We start from the raw sequence: 17,625 nt of genomic DNA, 5'->3' as shown, positions 1-17,625 counted from the left end.
GCGCGCGGGGCCTCCGGGACCCGCGGGGGTCTGAGGGGGACGCCAGGTGGCGCGGGGGCCGCGCGGGCCCGGGCTGGGCGGAGCGGGCGTACCCCCACGGCCTGGCCGGTGGAAGGCGCGGGCAGCAGCGGCTCCGAGTGGCCGCGGCAGTGGGCTGTGCCGGAGTCTCCTCCCTTTGGCCCACTGCAGGTTGGTGGCGGGAGGAGGGGACAGCTGCGGGCGCGGGGAGGGGGCGCCGCGCCGCGGGGGCCATGGCGGAGCCAGGAAGCCGGGAGTCCGAGACCCGGGTAACTGCCGCGGCGTGGCGGCTTGCCTTTCTGGAGGGGGAGGGAGTGGCTCTTTGGGGGTGTGCGGCGCGGGGCCCCCGCGCGGGGCCTGGGCGGAAGAGGGGGCGCAGTCTAGAAGAGAAGGTGCGCCGCTACGTTGACACTAAGGGTGACTGTCCGCTTGGGGCGGCCTGCCGGGTGGGGTCGTGGCGAGTGGCGGGTGGGGAGCCTTGGGTGGAAGTGGGGTGACCTGGTGCCACCAGAGAGGGCGGGAGAGAGAGAGGAGTACAGGGAGACGAGATCCTGCTGACCCAGAGGCCCCAGGAAGAGACACTAGCCAATAACTTGTTAGTGAGTGAAAGGAACTAACATTGTCAAGGCCTGCTTGGTGTGGCACTTTGCTGGGTACTCCCGTGGTGTGACTTAGTTCCCACAATAACCCTGAGGAGTAGGCCAGAAACTTACTAAGACAGGAGAGAGCGGCAGAGCGAGTTGCTGGAGGACACATCCAGAGTTAAGGCCAGGCCTGATCCCTGGTCTGAAGCGCAGGTGGTACCAGCTGCCTTTGTTTACCTGGTTCTTCCCTGAAGCCTCATGCTTTTTAAAAAATTGCCTGTTTTTAACTTAGCCCGTTTAATCATAAGTTGATGTAATTCAATTTTTAATAATAGCTGTGTTTAACAACCAGTTGGCAAAATTCCTGAAAAGCTCACCATGGGCTCTTGCAAACTGGGGGATGCCATTGCCCCTCCCTAGCTTTTGCAGAGGCTAGCCTGGAAGCTTTCCCTGTTCCCCAACCCCGACCTTTTGTTTTGTTTTTTGAGACAGGCTGTGGTTCTGTGGCCCAGACTGGAGTGCAGTGGCGCCATCTCAGCTCACTGCAACCTCCGCCTCCCAGGCTCAAGCGATCCTCCCACCTCAGCCTCCCAAGTAGGTGGGACCACAGGCATGTGCCACCATTCCCGGCTAATTTTAAAATTTTTGGTAGAGATGGGGTTTCGCCATGTTGTCCAGGCTGGTCTTGAACTCCTGGGCTCAAGTGATCTGCCTATCTCAGCCTTCCAATGTGCTGAGATTACAGGCATGAGCCACCATCCCTGGCCTCATCCCCCTTTTTAAAAAAAGGTTTTGTTCTAAAATGCTCACAGCAATCCTCAAAGCCTAGTGTCTGGTGGTTGGGGGAGGGGGTGGGCAAGAGGGACCAGGCTGGGGAGGTCCTAGGGGAGCGCCAAAGCTCTGCTCCTCAAGGGGTACCCTGGATCCAGCCTGCGGCTCACGCTTGCTTCAATGCAGCTGTGTACCCTTCTGACATGAGCCTGGGGTGGTTATGTCCTGGGGTCCTCCACTCCCAGGGCACCCCCACTTACAGTGATCCCGGCTCCTGAATCACACGGGCACCTGGTTTCTACCCCTCCCTAACACCCACAGCCTGCCCTCACACCTTCCTTTATGGCCCACAGACCTTTGTGAGAAGTGCCAATGAAGCAGGGAGACTGGAGCAGGGTGACCTCAGATCTCTGAAGTCCCACCAAGCCCTGAAATTCTAAGATTTTAGATTTGCTGCTGTCAGTTCCAGGGCCACCAATGAGAGTAATGGAAGAAATAATGCAACATTATTATTATTATTATTATTTTGAGATGGAGTCTCACTCTGTCACCCAGGCTGGAGTGCAGTGGCGCATCTCGGCTCACTGCAACCTCTGCCTCCCAGGTTCAAGCGATTCTCCTGCCTCAGCCTCCCGGGTAGCTGGGACTACAGGCTCATGCCACCACGCCCAGCTAATTTTTGTATTTTTAGTAGAGATGAGGTTTCACCATGTTGGTCAGGCTGGTCTCAAATTCCTGACCTCATTATCCGCCCGCCTTGGCCTCCCAAAGTGCTGGGATTACAGGCGTGAGCCACCGCGCCCGGCCTAAACGGTTTTTAATGATTATTAAAACCAGCCAGATGTAATGCATGATGGTTGCCCCTCTACATTTATTTTTTAATCTTGGCTCTAAGAGGTGGGGGTGGGAAGCTCCATTATAAGGAACAGAAACCACCCAGAGACCCTACACACCCACCATCACACAACCAGTTAAGCAGTGGAGTGGGGTTTACATTGATTTTGGGGGCTCTCTGACTCCCAAACCAGGGCTCTTTCTACTGTAAATGTATGATTGGGTGAGGGAAACAAGGATCCTCAAGAATGGGGGACAGTGTTGGGGGGCGCACAGGGGCTGCTGTGGTTCCCACAATAGGGTTCCTCAGGAAGGAACCTGCAGCATCTGCCAGCACAGCGCCCCCTAGCTGTGTTGTAACGCAGATAATGGGGATCACCCCTTAACCAAACACCCCTTGGCAGCCTCCCTACCCTAAAGACCATGCTGAGGCTTCCTGGGCCCCTGGAAAAGTCAGATTAGTCTGGACCTCCTCCTACTCCAGGAAGCCTTCTCACCTCTTCTGCTGCCACCCCGGGCTGACGTAGGGGCCCTCTGTGCTCAACACTGAATTCTAAACTATCCTCAATTTCACTGTCTCTTGCCTGCAGCCTGACTTTTCCCCCCAGGGCTTGGCAAAGGCAAGAGTGCCTCGGTGTCCGGCACAAGGCCTGACCGCATGGGTGAAGTAGGTTCCTAAAAGCCAGCTGTGGCGAGACTGTGGGGGTGGGCACAGGGTGTCACCCTAGAACTCATTAGGCCCTGGTCATCATGGCACCTGGGGCAGGGGAAGTCCAGCCTGAGGGGTCAAATTCTGGTTGCAAATCCTGAGGCTGCCTCCTGTGACCACGGGCAAGGCACTTATTCTTCTAATTGCCAGTGGCCTCATTCATAAAGCAGGCATCCTAATACCCGCCCAAGGCTGGGGTGCCGAGCATGTGACCTGGCCCACAGAGGCACTCAGTCCACAGATGGTGTTCTCTACCTGCCCCCTTCATTTCGCTGGCAGGACTGCATGCAATGGGTGTGAAGGTTGGGTCTCGAACAGGGGATAAGTGAGGGCTGACCTGCAGCCCATACTCCATACACCCAGCCATGTGCCCTGGTGGGGGCTCAGCCCCTGCCTGGCAGAAGGGGCGCTTTCCTCTCACCTGCACAATGGTGGCTTCCCAGCACAAAGGGCTTAAAGTATTTGGGGAGTCTACACCCAGGAAGGCTGTGAGCTGGCCTGGCGTAGTGGGCTGGCGAGCTGGTGCACTATCAGCCTCTGGCATGCAGGAAAGATGGAGAGGAGAGGGAAGGAGGTGTGAAGTCACTGTTGCTGCTACTAGAAGGGCCAGAGAGAGCCCAGGCTGGACAGGCAAAACCTGGCCTCGCCAGACTCCCAGAGCCTGCACAGAGTGTGTGGCTGAGAAGTCCGGATTCTGGTGCCAGACCGACTGGCTAGTGAGAAGCCTGGCACTGCCAGGTCAGGTTAGTGCATTTTTTCTTGTTTGTTTTTTTATTTTTGAGACAGAGTTTCACTCTTGTCCCCCAGGCTGGATTGCAATGGCACGATTTCAGCTCACTGCAACCTCCGCCTCCTGGGTTCAAGCCGTTCTCCTGCCTCAGCCTCCTGAGTAGCTGGGATTACAGGTGCCCACCACTAAGCCTGGCTAATTTTTTGTATTTTTAGTAGAGATGGGGTTTCACTATGTTGGCCAGGCTGGTCTCAAACTTCTGACCTCAGGTGATCCACCCGCCTCGGCCTCCCAAAGTGCTGGGATTACAGGCATGAGCCACCGCACCAGGCCAGGTTAGTGCACTTCTGTGAGCCTGAGTGTCCTCCTTGAAACGGTGACAATAATATACCAAGCCTCTTAAGATCACTCATTCAACACATACTGGAGAGTCTGCTGTGTCAGGCATTGTTCTCGGATATTGTTAGGATTCAGTGGTACCCAGCAAGGACTCAGTAAATTCCAGCTACTGTTCCTATTAGGTCGCCAGTATAAATGCTTGATGAGTGAATGAATGACTTCTATCTGGGACTTGGTTGCAAATAAAGCCGAGCTGCATCTTAGGGAGGGGTGGAGACTTTGCCCTGTTTGTGCCTTGAAGCCAGCAGGGCCTTGCCCTAGGATATCTCCACCCACCCTCGTGCCCAGCAAGTGGAGGTGAGGGGCGCGGCCTGGGGCTCTCCAGGAGGTCATGGTCATTGGGTCACTCGGAGCTTGTGTTTATATGAGGCCTGGCAGAGGGAGGCCCCTGGCTACCCACCTTTGTGCCTGGGTTCACCACCTCTGGTTTCTGCGTTCCCTGGACTCTGCCCTGCATGGGCCCCACCTCCCCCGCCGGCCCTCGCCCATGCTCCAGCCCCAGCCCCAACAGCGGCCTCTCCCTGCTTCCCTCCTGACATCCTCCCTGTCGCCCAGGCCCGCAGCCCGAGTGTCGGCGCCATGACTTCGTCGCAGCTCTTCCGCGCGCTGGTGTCAGCGCAATGGGTGGCCGAGGCGCTGCGGGTCCCGCGCGCTGGGCAGCCCCTGCAGCTGCTGGACGCCTCCTGGTACCTGCCGAAGCTGGGGCGCGACGCGCGACGCGAGTTCGAGGAGCGCCACATCCCGGGCGCCGCCTTCTTCGACATCGACCAGTGCAGCGACCGCACCTCTCCCTACGACCACATGCTGCCCGGCGCCGAGCATTTCGCGGAGTACGCAGGCCGCCTGGGCGTGGGCGCGGCCACCCACGTCGTGATCTACGACGCCAGCGACCAGGGCCTCTACTCCGCCCCGCGCGTCTGGTGGATGTTCCGCGCCTTCGGCCACCGTGCCGTGTCACTGCTTGACGGCGGCCTCCGCCACTGGCTGCGCCAGAACCTCCCGCTCAGCTCCGGTAAGAGCCAACCTGCTCCCGCCGAGTTCCGCGCTCAGCTCGACCTCGCCTTCATCAAGACCTACGAGGACATCAAGGAGAACCTGGAATCCCGGCGCTTCCAGGTGGTGGACTCCCGAGCCGCCGGAAGGTTCCGCGGCACCGAGCCTGAGCCCCGAGACGGTAACGCGGGGGAAGGGGGCAGGAGGTCGTCGGGGGCGCGGCCTCTACGCCCTGAGCAGTGCCCTGCACTTGACCTTTCTTTTATTTTTCTAATTTATCTTGCTTTCATTTCCTTTCCTTTTTTCTTTCCTTTCCTTCCCTTTCCCTTCCTTCCTTTCCCCTTTTTCCCTTCCCTTGCCTTCTTTTCACAGGATCTCACTGTACCGCCCAGGCTGGAGTGCAGTGGCACAATCATGGCTCACTGCAGCCTCAGCCTCCTGGGCTCAGGTGACCCTCCCCCCTCAGCCTGACCTTGCCTTTAAAGGCTACTGCATGAGGTGGGGAAGGAGATTGTACTTCCACTTGCCCCGGTGACTGTGTTTGTTAAGCAGAGCAATAATACTGGCCCTTCCCCCCCTGTGCTTTGGGCAGTGACTCTCCCTAGCTCATTGGGAACCCTGGTTGCCCAAATAGCTCTCACTGCAACACTAGAGGTGTGGGGGGTCACTGTGGAATGTTGGGGGACAGGCCCCAGTATGAGAGAAAAACCCAGAGGGATGGTCCTGATCAGGTCTACCCATGCACCTGAGGATGGTGGAATGAAGGCAAAGTCGGGGGCTGCATAAAAGGAAAGTCTCTCCCAGGGGCCAAAGCTTGGAGAACTGAGGGTGGAAGGGGGATTAAACAGAAGTGGGTAGGGCAGAGCCTTCTGCCTGTGGGCTGGATTTCCTCAGGCAAGAAGCCTGTGGGTAAGCTCTGTATAATGCGAGGAAGGGTCCCCACAAAGCAGGCTGGTCAGTGATCACAGTGGTGTGAGTCTTTCAAACATCCCGTGTAAGTAGATACTGTCATTGCACAGAGGAGGAAATGGAGCCTTGCCCAAGGTCTCAAGAAACAACCCAGCCAGGATTCAGACTCGGCAGCCTGCGCGCTTACCAGCTGTGAGCAACGAGGAACTCCCCAGCCCTTTCTCTTGTGCCTTCAAGAGTGCAAGAAACTGACCACTGCCCCTAGAGGGCTCTCTGAAGAGCATTCCCATGGCTACAGATTGGGTTTGGAGCTGCTTGGGCTCACCGTGGGCCAGCATTGTTTTGGATGGCCTGAGGGCAAGGACTGTCCCTGCTCTTAATGCATCCTGAAGATTAGCTCAGTACCTGGCACAGAGTCGATGTTCCAGAGAGGTTTGGTGAATACAGAAGGTCCCTGTCACATGGAATCCTGCAAAGCAATGTTGATGTTACCGGAACCATAAGAAACAGCTGATATCCAGCCATTTTTGAACCTACACAGGCGTCAGTTTCATGTGGTTCAGCCTAATGAGAGCACCACCTGGATCCTGTTGAGTTCTCCGTCTCAGCCCCAGGGGGATGAGCAGCACAGGGGAGCTAGCTGGTGGTGCCAGACTGGGGTTCAGATCCCTGTCACATTTACATGGGCTTCGTGACACACGACGGGTCATTTAATCTCTGAATCGCAGCTTCTGCCTGTGTGGAATGGGAGCAGTAACACAGAGCATAAAGACATGGTAGGGGCAAGGAGAGCAAGTGTGTAAAGCACTCAGCTCTGGGTTTTCATGCACAAGTGTGCTGCACACTTGTGCCTGACACTTATTTCAGTCTCACTAGCTCATCTATAGAATGGGAGGTGATACACGCCTAGCAGGCTTGTTGTCAAAACAAACTAAGCTCAGTGCAGCTGGATCAGTGATGAATATCACTGTCGTCATCATTCCCACTCCACAGCCTGAGGCCTGGCCAAGTGCTCCTGCGATGTGCCACAGCAGTCCAGCAGGCAGGGGAAACATGCTTTGCTTGGTGGGATTCAAGGTGTAGGGATGGCCCTCCCTTTACAGTCACCACCCTGGGTTGAGAGTTTGTTCTTCTTTGCTCTGGGCTGGTCTCTATGTGATATCTGACCAAGCCCGGTTTCTGTGTCTGTTAAGTGGGATGCATGACCCATTCCAGCCTCTTCACGGACTCAGGAGTGCTGTCTCTATGCCACGGTCTGAGAATAGATACCGATACATGGGTCAGCAGCTCCCGTGGGAGTGTCACTCCACTGTGGGTGGAAACCAAGACAGAAGCTGGACAAGAGTCTGAATGGCTCAGATTTGAATCATTAGTTTTGGGGGGGGGGGTTGTTTGTTTTTGTTGTTGTTGTTTTGAGACGGAGTTTCGCTCTTGTTGCCCAGGCTGCAGTGCAATGGTGCGATCTCGGCTCACCGCAACCTCCGCCTCCCGGGTTCAAGTGATTCTCCTGCCTTAGCCTCCCGAGTAGCTGGGATTACAGGCATGTGCCACCACGCCCAGCTAATGTTTGTATTATTAGTAGAGACAGGGTTTCTCGATGTTGGTCAGGCTGGTCTCAAACTCCCAACCTCAGGTAATCTGCCCCCCTCGGCCTCCCAAAGTGCTGAGATTATAGGCATGAGCCACCGCGCCCGGCCCAAGCATTAGTTGTGAAGGTTTATTTTGTTGCAAATCCCAGTCCTGCGTGAAAATGGGAATGTTGGTAACCCCTGCCTCAAGCTGGGGCAGTGAAAACAAAAAGCACCCTGGGAGTCTGCAGAGGTGTGGGCCTTTCCCATCCCATTCTTTCTGCCACAATCAAAATGATCTTTTAAAAATGGAAATCTAGGTTGGGCAAGGTAACTCCTACCTATAATCCTCACACTTTGGAAGGCTGAGGTGGGAGGATCCTTTGAGCCCAGGGGTTCAAGACCATCCTGGACATGATGGCAAGCCCCTTCTCAATAAAAAAATAAAAAGTAACAGTAAAAAAGTAAACACAGAAGCCTGAGTTCCCCCTGCAGTCAGGTCAAAGCCCCCAAGTCTTACTCCAGGCCTGCTAAAGCGTTCCCATCCCCTTCGGCTCCCCCTTTGGGCCTCTGGCTCCCCACTGTCTGAGCTTTCGTGACAATGACTTTAACCCCTCCGAGCAACAGGTGGTTCCCTCGCCTCTCAGATTCCCTCTGCCCGGGATGCTCTAGGCCTCCATCCACCCAGACCCCTTTATGTGACTGAATCCTACTCATCCTCATTCTCAGAGAAACTTCCTCCACCCACTGAGCCCCCAGCCAGTGTGGCGTGATGGTGGGAAGCATAGACTTGCCTGGGTTTACTCCTCCCTGCCCTCTGCTAGCTTGCACAAGCTAGTCTTTGTACTTCATTCTCTTCATCTTTACGAAAGAGAGGGTAATCATTTCTTTCCCAGAGAATTTTGGGGTGGATTAAAGGAGAAACTATAGCTGACCATCTCCAAACAGTGCCTGGCATAAAGTAAGCATTCAATAACATCAGCTATTGGCGGGGCAAGGTGGCTTACTCCTATATTCGCAGCACTTTGGGAGGCTGAGGCAGAAGGATTGCTTGAGGCCAGGAATTCAAGACCATCCTGAGCCACATAGTGAGACCCCATGTCTATAAAAACCAAATTAGGCCAGGTGCGGTGGTTCACGCCTGTAATCCCAGCACTTTGGGAGGCCAAGGCAGGTGGATCATCTGAGGTCAGGAGTTCGAGACCACCCTGGCCAATATGGTGAAACCCCATCTCTACTAAAAATACAAAAATTAGCCAGGTGTGGTGGGTGCCTGTAATCCCAGCTACTCGGGAGGCTGAGGCAGGAGAATCACTTGAACCCAGGAGGTAGAGGTTGCAGTGAGCCAAGATCATGCCACTGCACTCCAGCCTGGGTGACAAGAGCAAAACTCCATCTCAGAAAAAAAAAAAAAAAAAAGAAAGAAAACAAATTAGCTGAGCATGGTGGCGTGTGCCTGTAGTAGTCCCAGCCCCTCGGAGGGAAGCTGAGGCAGGAGGATTGCTTGAGCCCAGGAGGTTGAGGCTGCAGTGAGCCACGATCATGCCACTGCACTTCAGTCTGGGCAACAGAATGAGACCCTGTCTCAGTAATAATAATATCAGCTATTGCTATTACTGGCGTTATTTTTTTTGACATGCCCCAGGCCACCCAGTAGCGTATTTTTGGAACACCCATTGTGCTTGTAATTATTCAGTTGCCTGTCTGCCCTGCCAGATTAAAACTCCTTGCCTGCAGGTACTGCACATTCTAGCTAGGCAGGGGTCTTGTTTATTGCTTTGCTCTCCCTAGGGTGCATAGTCAGGAAACCTTGGGGCCCAGTTCTTAGGTTCAAAGTTCAGTCAGCAATTTGCTAGATGCATTAGCCTTAGGTGGTACTTAACCTCAGCATCACTGTGTATAAAATGGGGCTCCTCTAAACAGTGCTCAAGTTTTATGGTTGTGAGAATTAAATGAGATGGTGGATATAAAGGATTTAGCACCATGCTTGCATGGGATGCTCTCAATATCTCGGGCACCACAAATATGAGGCACCATTCATAGCATCCTTCTATTTATCTCCTCCTCCCTGCTCCCCTGCTGTAGGCATTGAACCTGGCCACATCCCGGGTACCGTGAACATCCCCTTCACAGACTTCCTGACCCAGGAGGGGCTGGAGAAGAGCCCTGAGGAGATCCGCCATCTGTTCCAGGAGAAGAAAGTGGACCTGTCTAAGCCACTGGTGGCCACGTGTGGCTCTGGCGTCACGGCCTGCCACGTGGCACTAGGGGCCTACCTCTGCGGCAAGCCCGATGTGCCCATCTACGATGGCTCCTGGGTGGAGTGGTACATGCGTGCCCGGCCCGAGGATGTCATCTCAGAGGGCCGGGGGAAGACCCACTGACGCTAGGCAGGACACAGGCAAGCTCAGGTGATGCCGGCTACCAGCAATGCCTGGCCTGGTAGCTCCGTCTCTGCTTTCACCAAGAGAGTGTTTCTTCACTCAGCTCAGGTGGCTTTTGGGGTGACATCTCGAAGGCCAGGAATTCCGTTGACTTGTTGGCTGCCAGTGGGGGCGGGAGGAAAGGCGGAGGCAAGCCCTGGAGGAGGGAGGCCACAACTCCGAGCTGCCCACCTGGTGCTGAGCTGGGGCCCCGCCTCCTTTCTGTTTTATTTTTGAGGAAATAAAACAACCAAGTGCTAAATCTTTGTAGCTCTGGGGCTGCCTCGGTTTTCCTAAGGAGCCAGGGGTTCTGTCACGCCCAGCAGAGGTCACTCTGGGGAGCCTGAGGGTCTTGGAGATCCTGGCTCTGCCTTCCAAGCAGTGCTGGGGCCCCAGAGCTCCCCGCTTCTGTGACCAGGCTAGCCCCTAGCAAGCTGCCCCTCACCCCATAATCCTGGGCGTTCTCCCTTCTGGCATCTGGGCTATTTAAGGTGAATTTTGCTGTGACATGTCTGTGGTCCCACCCAAAGCTACTCTCCCACCACCTGCCCTTTTCTAGCAGGTAAATAGTACATCTCATTTCCAGAAGAAGATGGGCCCAGAACTTAACAGGAGCCTGTGCCATGCCAAGGAGGAATGTCCCAGCCCAGCTGGGATGTTCTAGGGAAGGGCTGAGCTGGGCTGAATTGGAGGAGAACCTGGCTCTAAACTCTGAAGCTCACACTTGGAGGCTGGTCTCTGGAATTCCTGGAGTGGGTGGACCCAGGGAGTTTGATTCTTTCTGCTCAAGGAGAACATCTCTCTCCATTTCCCAAGGGTAGGGGGCTCCATCCTCCTTGCCCTGGATTTATCGTTTGTGCAGAGGGATGTAGGTGTCTGAGAAGGCCCCAAATTCCCCCCTGCCCATCACGACCTGGATCGCCCCTCCCCGTCTTTCCAGCCCCCAGGCACCATCTCAGCAGCGCAGGGGCAGTGTCCTGCCAGGCGGTACTGGGGAGAGCTCAAAGTTATCTTATTGGCCCTTCCTTTGGAAACAAGACCGGAGAGGGGCAGTGACTTACCAAGGCCACACTGTGAATTTATGAAGAGCCAGGGCCAGATCCAGATTCCCTGACTCAGTTTACTTCTCTTTTCACCTGACTGTATCCCCTCAACTTCCCCCTGATGCTTAGTCATTTTCCAAGTCCGCAGGGAGGGGAGAAATCGACACAGCATAGAATCTTGGTTTTACAAGTAAGATCTCTAAAGTAACTCCCAACCTCTCAGAGCCTCAGTTTCCTCCCCTAAAACATGGGAATCGTGTACGTCGGAAGAAGAAAACTCAGATGAGAGCCTTTCCAAGAGTCCACTGCAGAGTCCCCGTTTTCCACACCGGGGGTTCTCAGCCTCAGCGCTGCTGACATTTACACTGAATGATTCCTTGTCATGGGGGCCATCCTGTGTGTTGGGGGATGCTTGGCTGTGTTTCTGGCTTCTGCCCACTAGATGCCAGTAACACTGCCCAGTTATGACAACTGAAAGTCTCCAGATGTGGCCAGATGTCCCCTGGGGGGCAAAAATCACCCCCAGTCAGGAACCACTGCTCTAGGGGCAAATAACACAATTGACCACTGCAGTCAGGAACGGTGGAGACAGGGAACCCCAACATGGAGGGGCTCCCCGACTCCCTGTCATAAGCACCTTCTCCCAGAAGTGGAAGTGAAGCAGTTTAGACACTCCCCCCTTTCTGGCCAGTCTCAGACAAGCTTTATTTTTTCTTCCTGGAATGGATCTGCCCCTTTGAGGAGACAAGTTTGTCTGCAAACATGTGAGGTTCTGATCCAGCTTCCGGTTCCAACCACTCCACACAAGGCAGCCTGACCTCGAACATGCTGCCCAGCCTCTGCGGGCTTCCGTTTCTTTTTTTTTCACCCCCCACCCCGAGATAGAGTCTTGCTCTGTTGCCCAGGCTGGAGTGCAATGGCACGATCTCGGCTCCCTGAAACCTCTGCCTCCCTGGTTCAAGCGATTCTCCTACCTCAGCCTCCTGAGTAGCTGGGATTACAGGCACTCACCACCACGCCCGGCTAATTTTTGTATTTTTAGTAGAAACAGGGTTTCACTATGTTGGCCAGGCTGGTCTCAAATTCCTGACCTCATGATCCGCCCGCCTCGGCCTCCCAAAGTGTCGGGATTACAGGCATGAGCCACAGCACCCAGACCCATTTCTTCACCTTTAAAACGGGCACAATAGTACCTTCCTGGCCGACACGGTGGCTCACACCTGTAACCTCAACACTTTGGGAGGCATAGGTGGGAGGATGACTTGAACTCAGGAGTTCAAGACCAGCCTGGACAGCATAGTGAGACCTCATCTGTATGCAAAAATAAGAAAAAAGATGAGCCGGGCAGAGTGGCATGTGCCTGTAGTCACAGCTACTTGGGAGGCTGAGGCGGGAAGATCGCTTGAGGCCAGGAGGTCAAGGCTGCAGTGAGCTGTGATTACACCACTGCACTCCAGCCTGGGAGACAGAGTGAGATCATATCTCAAAAAAAAAAAAAAAAAAAAAAAGTACCTTCCTGAGCAGTATGAGGATTACATGAGATAATCCACAGAAATTGTTTTGCTTAGTGCAGAGTAAACACCAAGTGTTTCTTCCCATTAGTTTTAAAGGAGTTTTACTTATTCAGCATGTTAAGTGCCTTCTGCACTTCTGGCATTGGAGGAGAGAGAGTAACAAATAGAATTGTGTCCCATCCCTCTCAAAGCTTCCAAACTAGGGAGGAGAAGCTAGTTTTTTAAAGTACATTTCCAGAGAGAAGGGGGTGCTGTGAAATGATCTATTTCACAACAGACTAATTTTACAGGTGGGAAAACAAGCTCAGAGAGGTTCAGTGATTTGCCTCTGGGCACACAGCTGGTTTGCTAAAGGAATCTAACTGGAGTTAGAATTCCCCAGGGGAGGAGTTTCTCCAGCGGATCTTGCCTGCCGTGGTTTTCCAGATTTCAGGATCAAGGTGAGAACAGAAACGCGTGAGAAGCTCAGGGAAGATGGCCGCATGTTTCTCAGCTCCACAGGGAAACCTTGAGCAGTGGAATTTAATCAATGGGTTTGTAGGCGCCCTTCCCCTACCCTACTTCAACCTGCAGCAAGGAAACCAAGGCTGATCCCAGCCTGGGCTTTTTTCTCCTGGGAAGGTCCTCCTTGGGTCTGGACAGGCTCGAAGGTGACCTGCCTAGAGGTGGGCGATCTAGCCACACCTTTCTAGGACTACAGAGCTTTAGTTTAACTTTGCAGGAGTTTGTTAGAAATGAACTAGACACACACCCTCCCCAACTCCGTCCCACCTCCTGCAAGCCTGAACTCCTAGAATAATTAACCACTCACTGCAGGATCCTGGCCTCTGCCAGGGCCCGCCCCACCCACCCTGTGTGTTCGAGGCAGGAACTTGCAACACTGAGCAACAAGAATGATGAAATTTTTATCCACTTGGCAAATATTTGCTTGGCGCCCCCTCTGTGTCCGGAACAGTTGGAAATGTGTTTCCCAACCTTGCCTAACCAGCTACCCTGGAATGTTTTCCACTTCCTGGATCATTGCCTCCAGAGATCAAAGCCCCCATCCACACAGTGGGCTGAATATGGATACATGCAGTGATCTGGTCCTGGTGCTGTGGAATCAGCTTTGCACCAGGCCCCAGAAGGTCTGCGTTCCAGAGCCTTCTTGTTGGGGCCTCAGTCTTCTCATCTGAAAAACGGGAGCAAACTCAGTTCTGCCATGCCCAGTGTGGGTGTGATGTCACATCAGGTAAGGCTCAAAATGAAGTCAGGTGTCACACCTACTGGAATAACCTCAGCTATATAAGCACAATGGAGCTTTATTATCCTTAACTCATGGAGGATGAATCATTTGGGGGAAGATGAAATGTTGAAATATTCAGGTTAACGGAAAGTGTTATTTTAAGCACCTACATTTTTTGCCTATTAACCTAGTAGGGGTGGAACGTGGTAGGCTGATCTTGCCTGAACTTCCGGGGGCTTTGTTTGATCCTTTAATTGCACATCGATACCTGCAGAGGCTCCTTGCCCCTAAACTGTTAGGACTTCGGGGTCCTCAGGTCCTCGATACTGAATCCTAGCTGATTGCCCTTCTGGTTTGCCGTCCGTGTTCTCTGCAGTCTCCCTCGGCCTGCTTCGAGGTGGGCCCACTCTCTAGATAATGCCACCATTTGGATGGTTTCAACGACTGTGCTGAGCCAGTGACTCTGGAATCGGGACCTCCCGCAACTCGATTCCTCCTGAACTCAGATCCCTGAGTCGTGGCCTGCCAGGCCCCAACCCTGCTCCTCCACCTGTGTCCCCTGTCTCAGCGTGCATGGTCACCACCTGTGGGTCACCCAGGCCCAGACCTGGCAGCAAGTGATCTGAGACTCTGTCCCACTTACCCACAGCCAGTCAGACCTCCACCTCTACTCCCATTGCCTTTGTCCAGGTTCCCCACTCAGCCCACAGCCAACACTCAGCCTGTCTCCTCCATTCATTCCAGGGTACTTCCTAGGGACAGGCCCTGTGGCAGGATCTGGGGGCATGGAGGATAAAGACCAGCCCTGAGAGGGGGCATTCACCCCATGGGGAGGGACAGACATGGATCCTGGCAACAGCGTGGCGAGGAGTATCTGAGAAGTGGAAACACAGAGAACCGCCATGGGTTGGGGGGCTGGTTCTGGGTCTGAGAGGCACCTCTGCACTCGCCCATAGTCCCTTTTATGAATTCCCTGGACTGTGCCCTCTTGCTCCAGGGAGAGCTGCAGCAGGGGGCGGTTCAAAGGGTGGCCTCCAAAGCACCCTGACCTCCAACTCCCTGGCCGTGAGTGTGGGCAGAGGGGCCTGGATTTCCTCATCTGTGACGTGGCAGTAATCCACTTTACAGGATTGCTGTGAGGATGAAGTGATTTGATTCATACATAGCACTGAGAGCAGAAGCTGCCCTCATAAGCACCAAATCCATGGGCTTGTTTGTTTGTTTGTTGTTTGTTTTAAGATGGATTCTCGCTCTGTCACCCCGGCTGAAGTGCAATGGCAAGATCTCGGCTCACTGCAACCTCTGCCTCCCAGTTTCAAGCAATTCTTGTGCCTCAGCCTCTGGAGTAGCTGGGATTATGTGCGCACCACCACACCTGGCTGATTTTTGTATTTTTAGTAGAGACGGGGTTTCACCATGTTGGCCAGGCTGGTCTCGAACTCCTGACCTCAAGTGATCCGCCTGCCTTGGCCTCTCAAAGTGCTGGGATTACGGGCCTGAGCCACAGTGCCGGACCACCATGTTGTATTGTTATAGTTACTGCTCTCCTGTCCTGCACCTGCCCCGCCTACCTCCCTTGGCTGGGCTGTAAAAACCCTTGAGGGGTAACGTATCTTATTCATGTTTCTTTTCCTGGCACCAGCACAGTAACTGACATGGATGGGGGTGTTGGGGCTCAAAAAGCGTTGCCCTAAAATATGGCGCTCTGACATGAAGCAGCCTCAAGGTCTATCTGACCTCCCTGCCTCCTTCTCTGAATCCTCTTGTCTCTCTCAAAGTGCAGGATGATGCTGTTCTCTGAAGTTTCTTTATCTACCTAGAAATGGGACTTGCCAGAGGGGAACACAATTACCTTTCCTGGAATATCATTAGCTAGAGGTTAAAACTCATATCCCAGAGGATATGAGACTGAACATTAAACACCACACCTAGAGCCCAGATAAACTTCATCCCAAACCATTATCTGCTCTCTTTCCCTTTTAATGTCCAAAGAAATTATTAATTATCATCTGGACATTGGACTCATTCGTTTCCCCCTAAAAACCATTGACTGTCCTTCAAATTGCCACGTGTCCCCCATCTCTCCTTGCCCCATGAAGAAGGGCGTATGCACCTGTACCCCACTGGGTTATTCGGTAACTTCTGTGATTCTGCACGTTGAAATAGATTTTGCCTTTTCTCCAATTAATCTTCCTTTTGTCTGCTGATTTTCGGCGAGCCTTCACCAGGAGAAAGGGAAGCTTTCCCTTTGTCTCTGCAGGGGCCAATGAATGTTTAACATATACACAAGTACACCGTCAGGGCTGAGAGACACCTTAATAACCCTTCCTGTTTACTGTTTCCACGTGCCAGAGAGGATGCTAAGTGCTTTGCCTCCATTGACTCTAACGACTCAGAGAAACGGCTGTTATTATCCTCCACTTTACCGGCGAGGGGCATAGATAAGTCAGGTGACTGAGGTCAGGAGTTCGCGACAGCCTGGCCAACATGGTGAAACCCCGTCTGTACTAAAAATACAAAACATTAACTGGACGTGGTGGTGGGTGCCTGTAATCCCAGCTATTTGGGAGGCTGAGGCAGGAGAATCATTTGAACCCAGGAGGCGGAGGTTGCAGTGAGCTGGGATACTCCCAGTGGGCTGAATATGGGAAAGGAGAAACCAGGCAGGGAGGGGACGCGTGTGATTGTGCAGGGAGGACCCCAAGACCCTGCATGGAGGCCCCCAAGACCCTGCATGGAGGCTTCGCCAGTGTCCGGCCAGTGGTCAGCTGAGGCGCTGGCATGGGGCCTGGGCCCCTGGGGTCGGAAATAGGGCAGGATGGCCAACCTGAGGTGAACAGAAAGAGGTTTTGGAACTGAGGTCTTTCCAGTGCAGCCCTGGAGGGTGGAAGCAGGAAGGAAAATGGGAGACAGAGCCTGGGAGCAGGGATAGGGTGGGAAGCCGCCAGGAGCCAAGGGAGGAGGGGGCAAGCCCCGGAGGCTGCAGCTGTCCTGGCCTGGCCATTGCACAGGAGGTGCGAATGTGTTAGGCTGGCTGGCAGATTCAGCACTGGGGCAACGGATTGCAATAGAAAGTGAGGCTGAGTATCATTACACTAAGTCACCTGCTTGCCATTCGAGGACAGCAGAGTCCAAACAGGAGTTGCAGGAACTGGGCTCTGAATTATCATCACACTCAATCATTTCTGTTCCAACCGATTCTGCTGCCTTAAAAAAAAATGGCCATAAGAAATATTTATTAAAGACCCAAAAATAAAATAGCAGAATAGGCAATTAGAGAAAGTTGTGAGTTCGTGATTTCTAAATAACTGGTTTTTAAAAAATAAATTATTGGCCAGGTGCGATGGCTCACACTTGTAATCCCAGCACTTTGGGAGGCCGAGGTGGGTGGATCATGAGGTCAGGAGTTCAAGACCAGCCTGGCCAACACAGTGAAACCCCATCTCTACTAAAAATACAAAAATTAGCTGGGCATAGTAGTGGGTGCCTGTAATCCCAGCTACTTGGGAGGCTGAGGCAGGAGAATCGCTTGAACCCGGGAGGCGGAGGTTTCAGTGAGCCGAGATCGCGCCACTGCACTCCAGCCTGTGCATCAGAGCTAGACACCATCTCAAAATATATATTATTGTTTGGGGAGACAACACCTGTACTCTGAATAGATCTGAAAAGGTACCAAAGGATTCACGGGAGCCTCCCTCCCAGAACAGCCCCTGTGAGTCAATTCCTTTCTCCCAGGCAAACACTATGTCAGTTTCTTGTGTATCATCAGAGATGATTTGTACATCTAAAATAAAGCACATATATATGTGTATATATTGTACATATTGCCTCTCTCTTTTTTGTCCATAATATTTTGTTTTCAGATAATATGATAGCATATCTGAAAAACCCCAGAGAATTAATAA

At 53.4% G+C, this 17,625-nt stretch overlaps 1 protein-coding gene across 3 annotated transcripts; it reads left to right on the top strand.

Moving 5' to 3' along the window:
- Window positions 1-55: 55 nt before the first annotated feature.
- Window positions 56-10,204, top strand: MPST (mercaptopyruvate sulfurtransferase). Of its 3 annotated transcripts, none has more exons than XM_003264709.4 (3): window positions 56-189; window positions 4,601-5,219; window positions 9,601-10,204. In XM_003264709.4, the coding sequence occupies exons 2-3, from the start codon at window positions 4,625-4,627 to the stop codon at window positions 9,897-9,899; spliced, it is 894 nt and encodes a 297-aa protein (XP_003264757.2). In that variant the 5' UTR covers window positions 56-189; window positions 4,601-4,624; the 3' UTR covers window positions 9,900-10,204. The 3 variants fall into 3 exon arrangements, with proteins under 3 accessions (XP_003264757.2, XP_003264756.1, XP_030671484.1); XM_003264708.3 differs by having other exon boundaries at window positions 167-287; XM_030815624.1 differs by lacking the exon at window positions 56-189 and adding an exon at window positions 3,452-4,342.
- The last annotated feature ends 7,421 nt before the right edge of the window (window positions 10,205-17,625 follow it).

Source organism: Nomascus leucogenys, chromosome 7b (genome assembly GCF_006542625.1).
Source record: "Nomascus leucogenys isolate Asia chromosome 7b, Asia_NLE_v1, whole genome shotgun sequence".
In the NCBI taxonomy this organism is placed as follows: Eukaryota; Metazoa; Chordata; class Mammalia; order Primates; family Hylobatidae; genus Nomascus; species Nomascus leucogenys.
This window is presented reverse-complemented; position numbering and strand designations above follow the sequence as displayed.

Coding starts and splice junctions, on each gene's coding strand:
- MPST (XM_003264708.3), top strand. CDS start 252: ATGGCGGAGCCAGGAAGCCGGGAGTCCGAGACCCGG. Junction 288..4,600: donor GCCGGGAGTCCGAGACCCGG/GTAACTGCCGCG, acceptor CCTGTCGCCCAG/GCCCGCAGCCCGAGTGTCGG. Junction 5,220..9,600: donor CGAGCCTGAGCCCCGAGACG/GTAACGCGGGGG, acceptor CCCCTGCTGTAG/GCATTGAACCTGGCCACATC.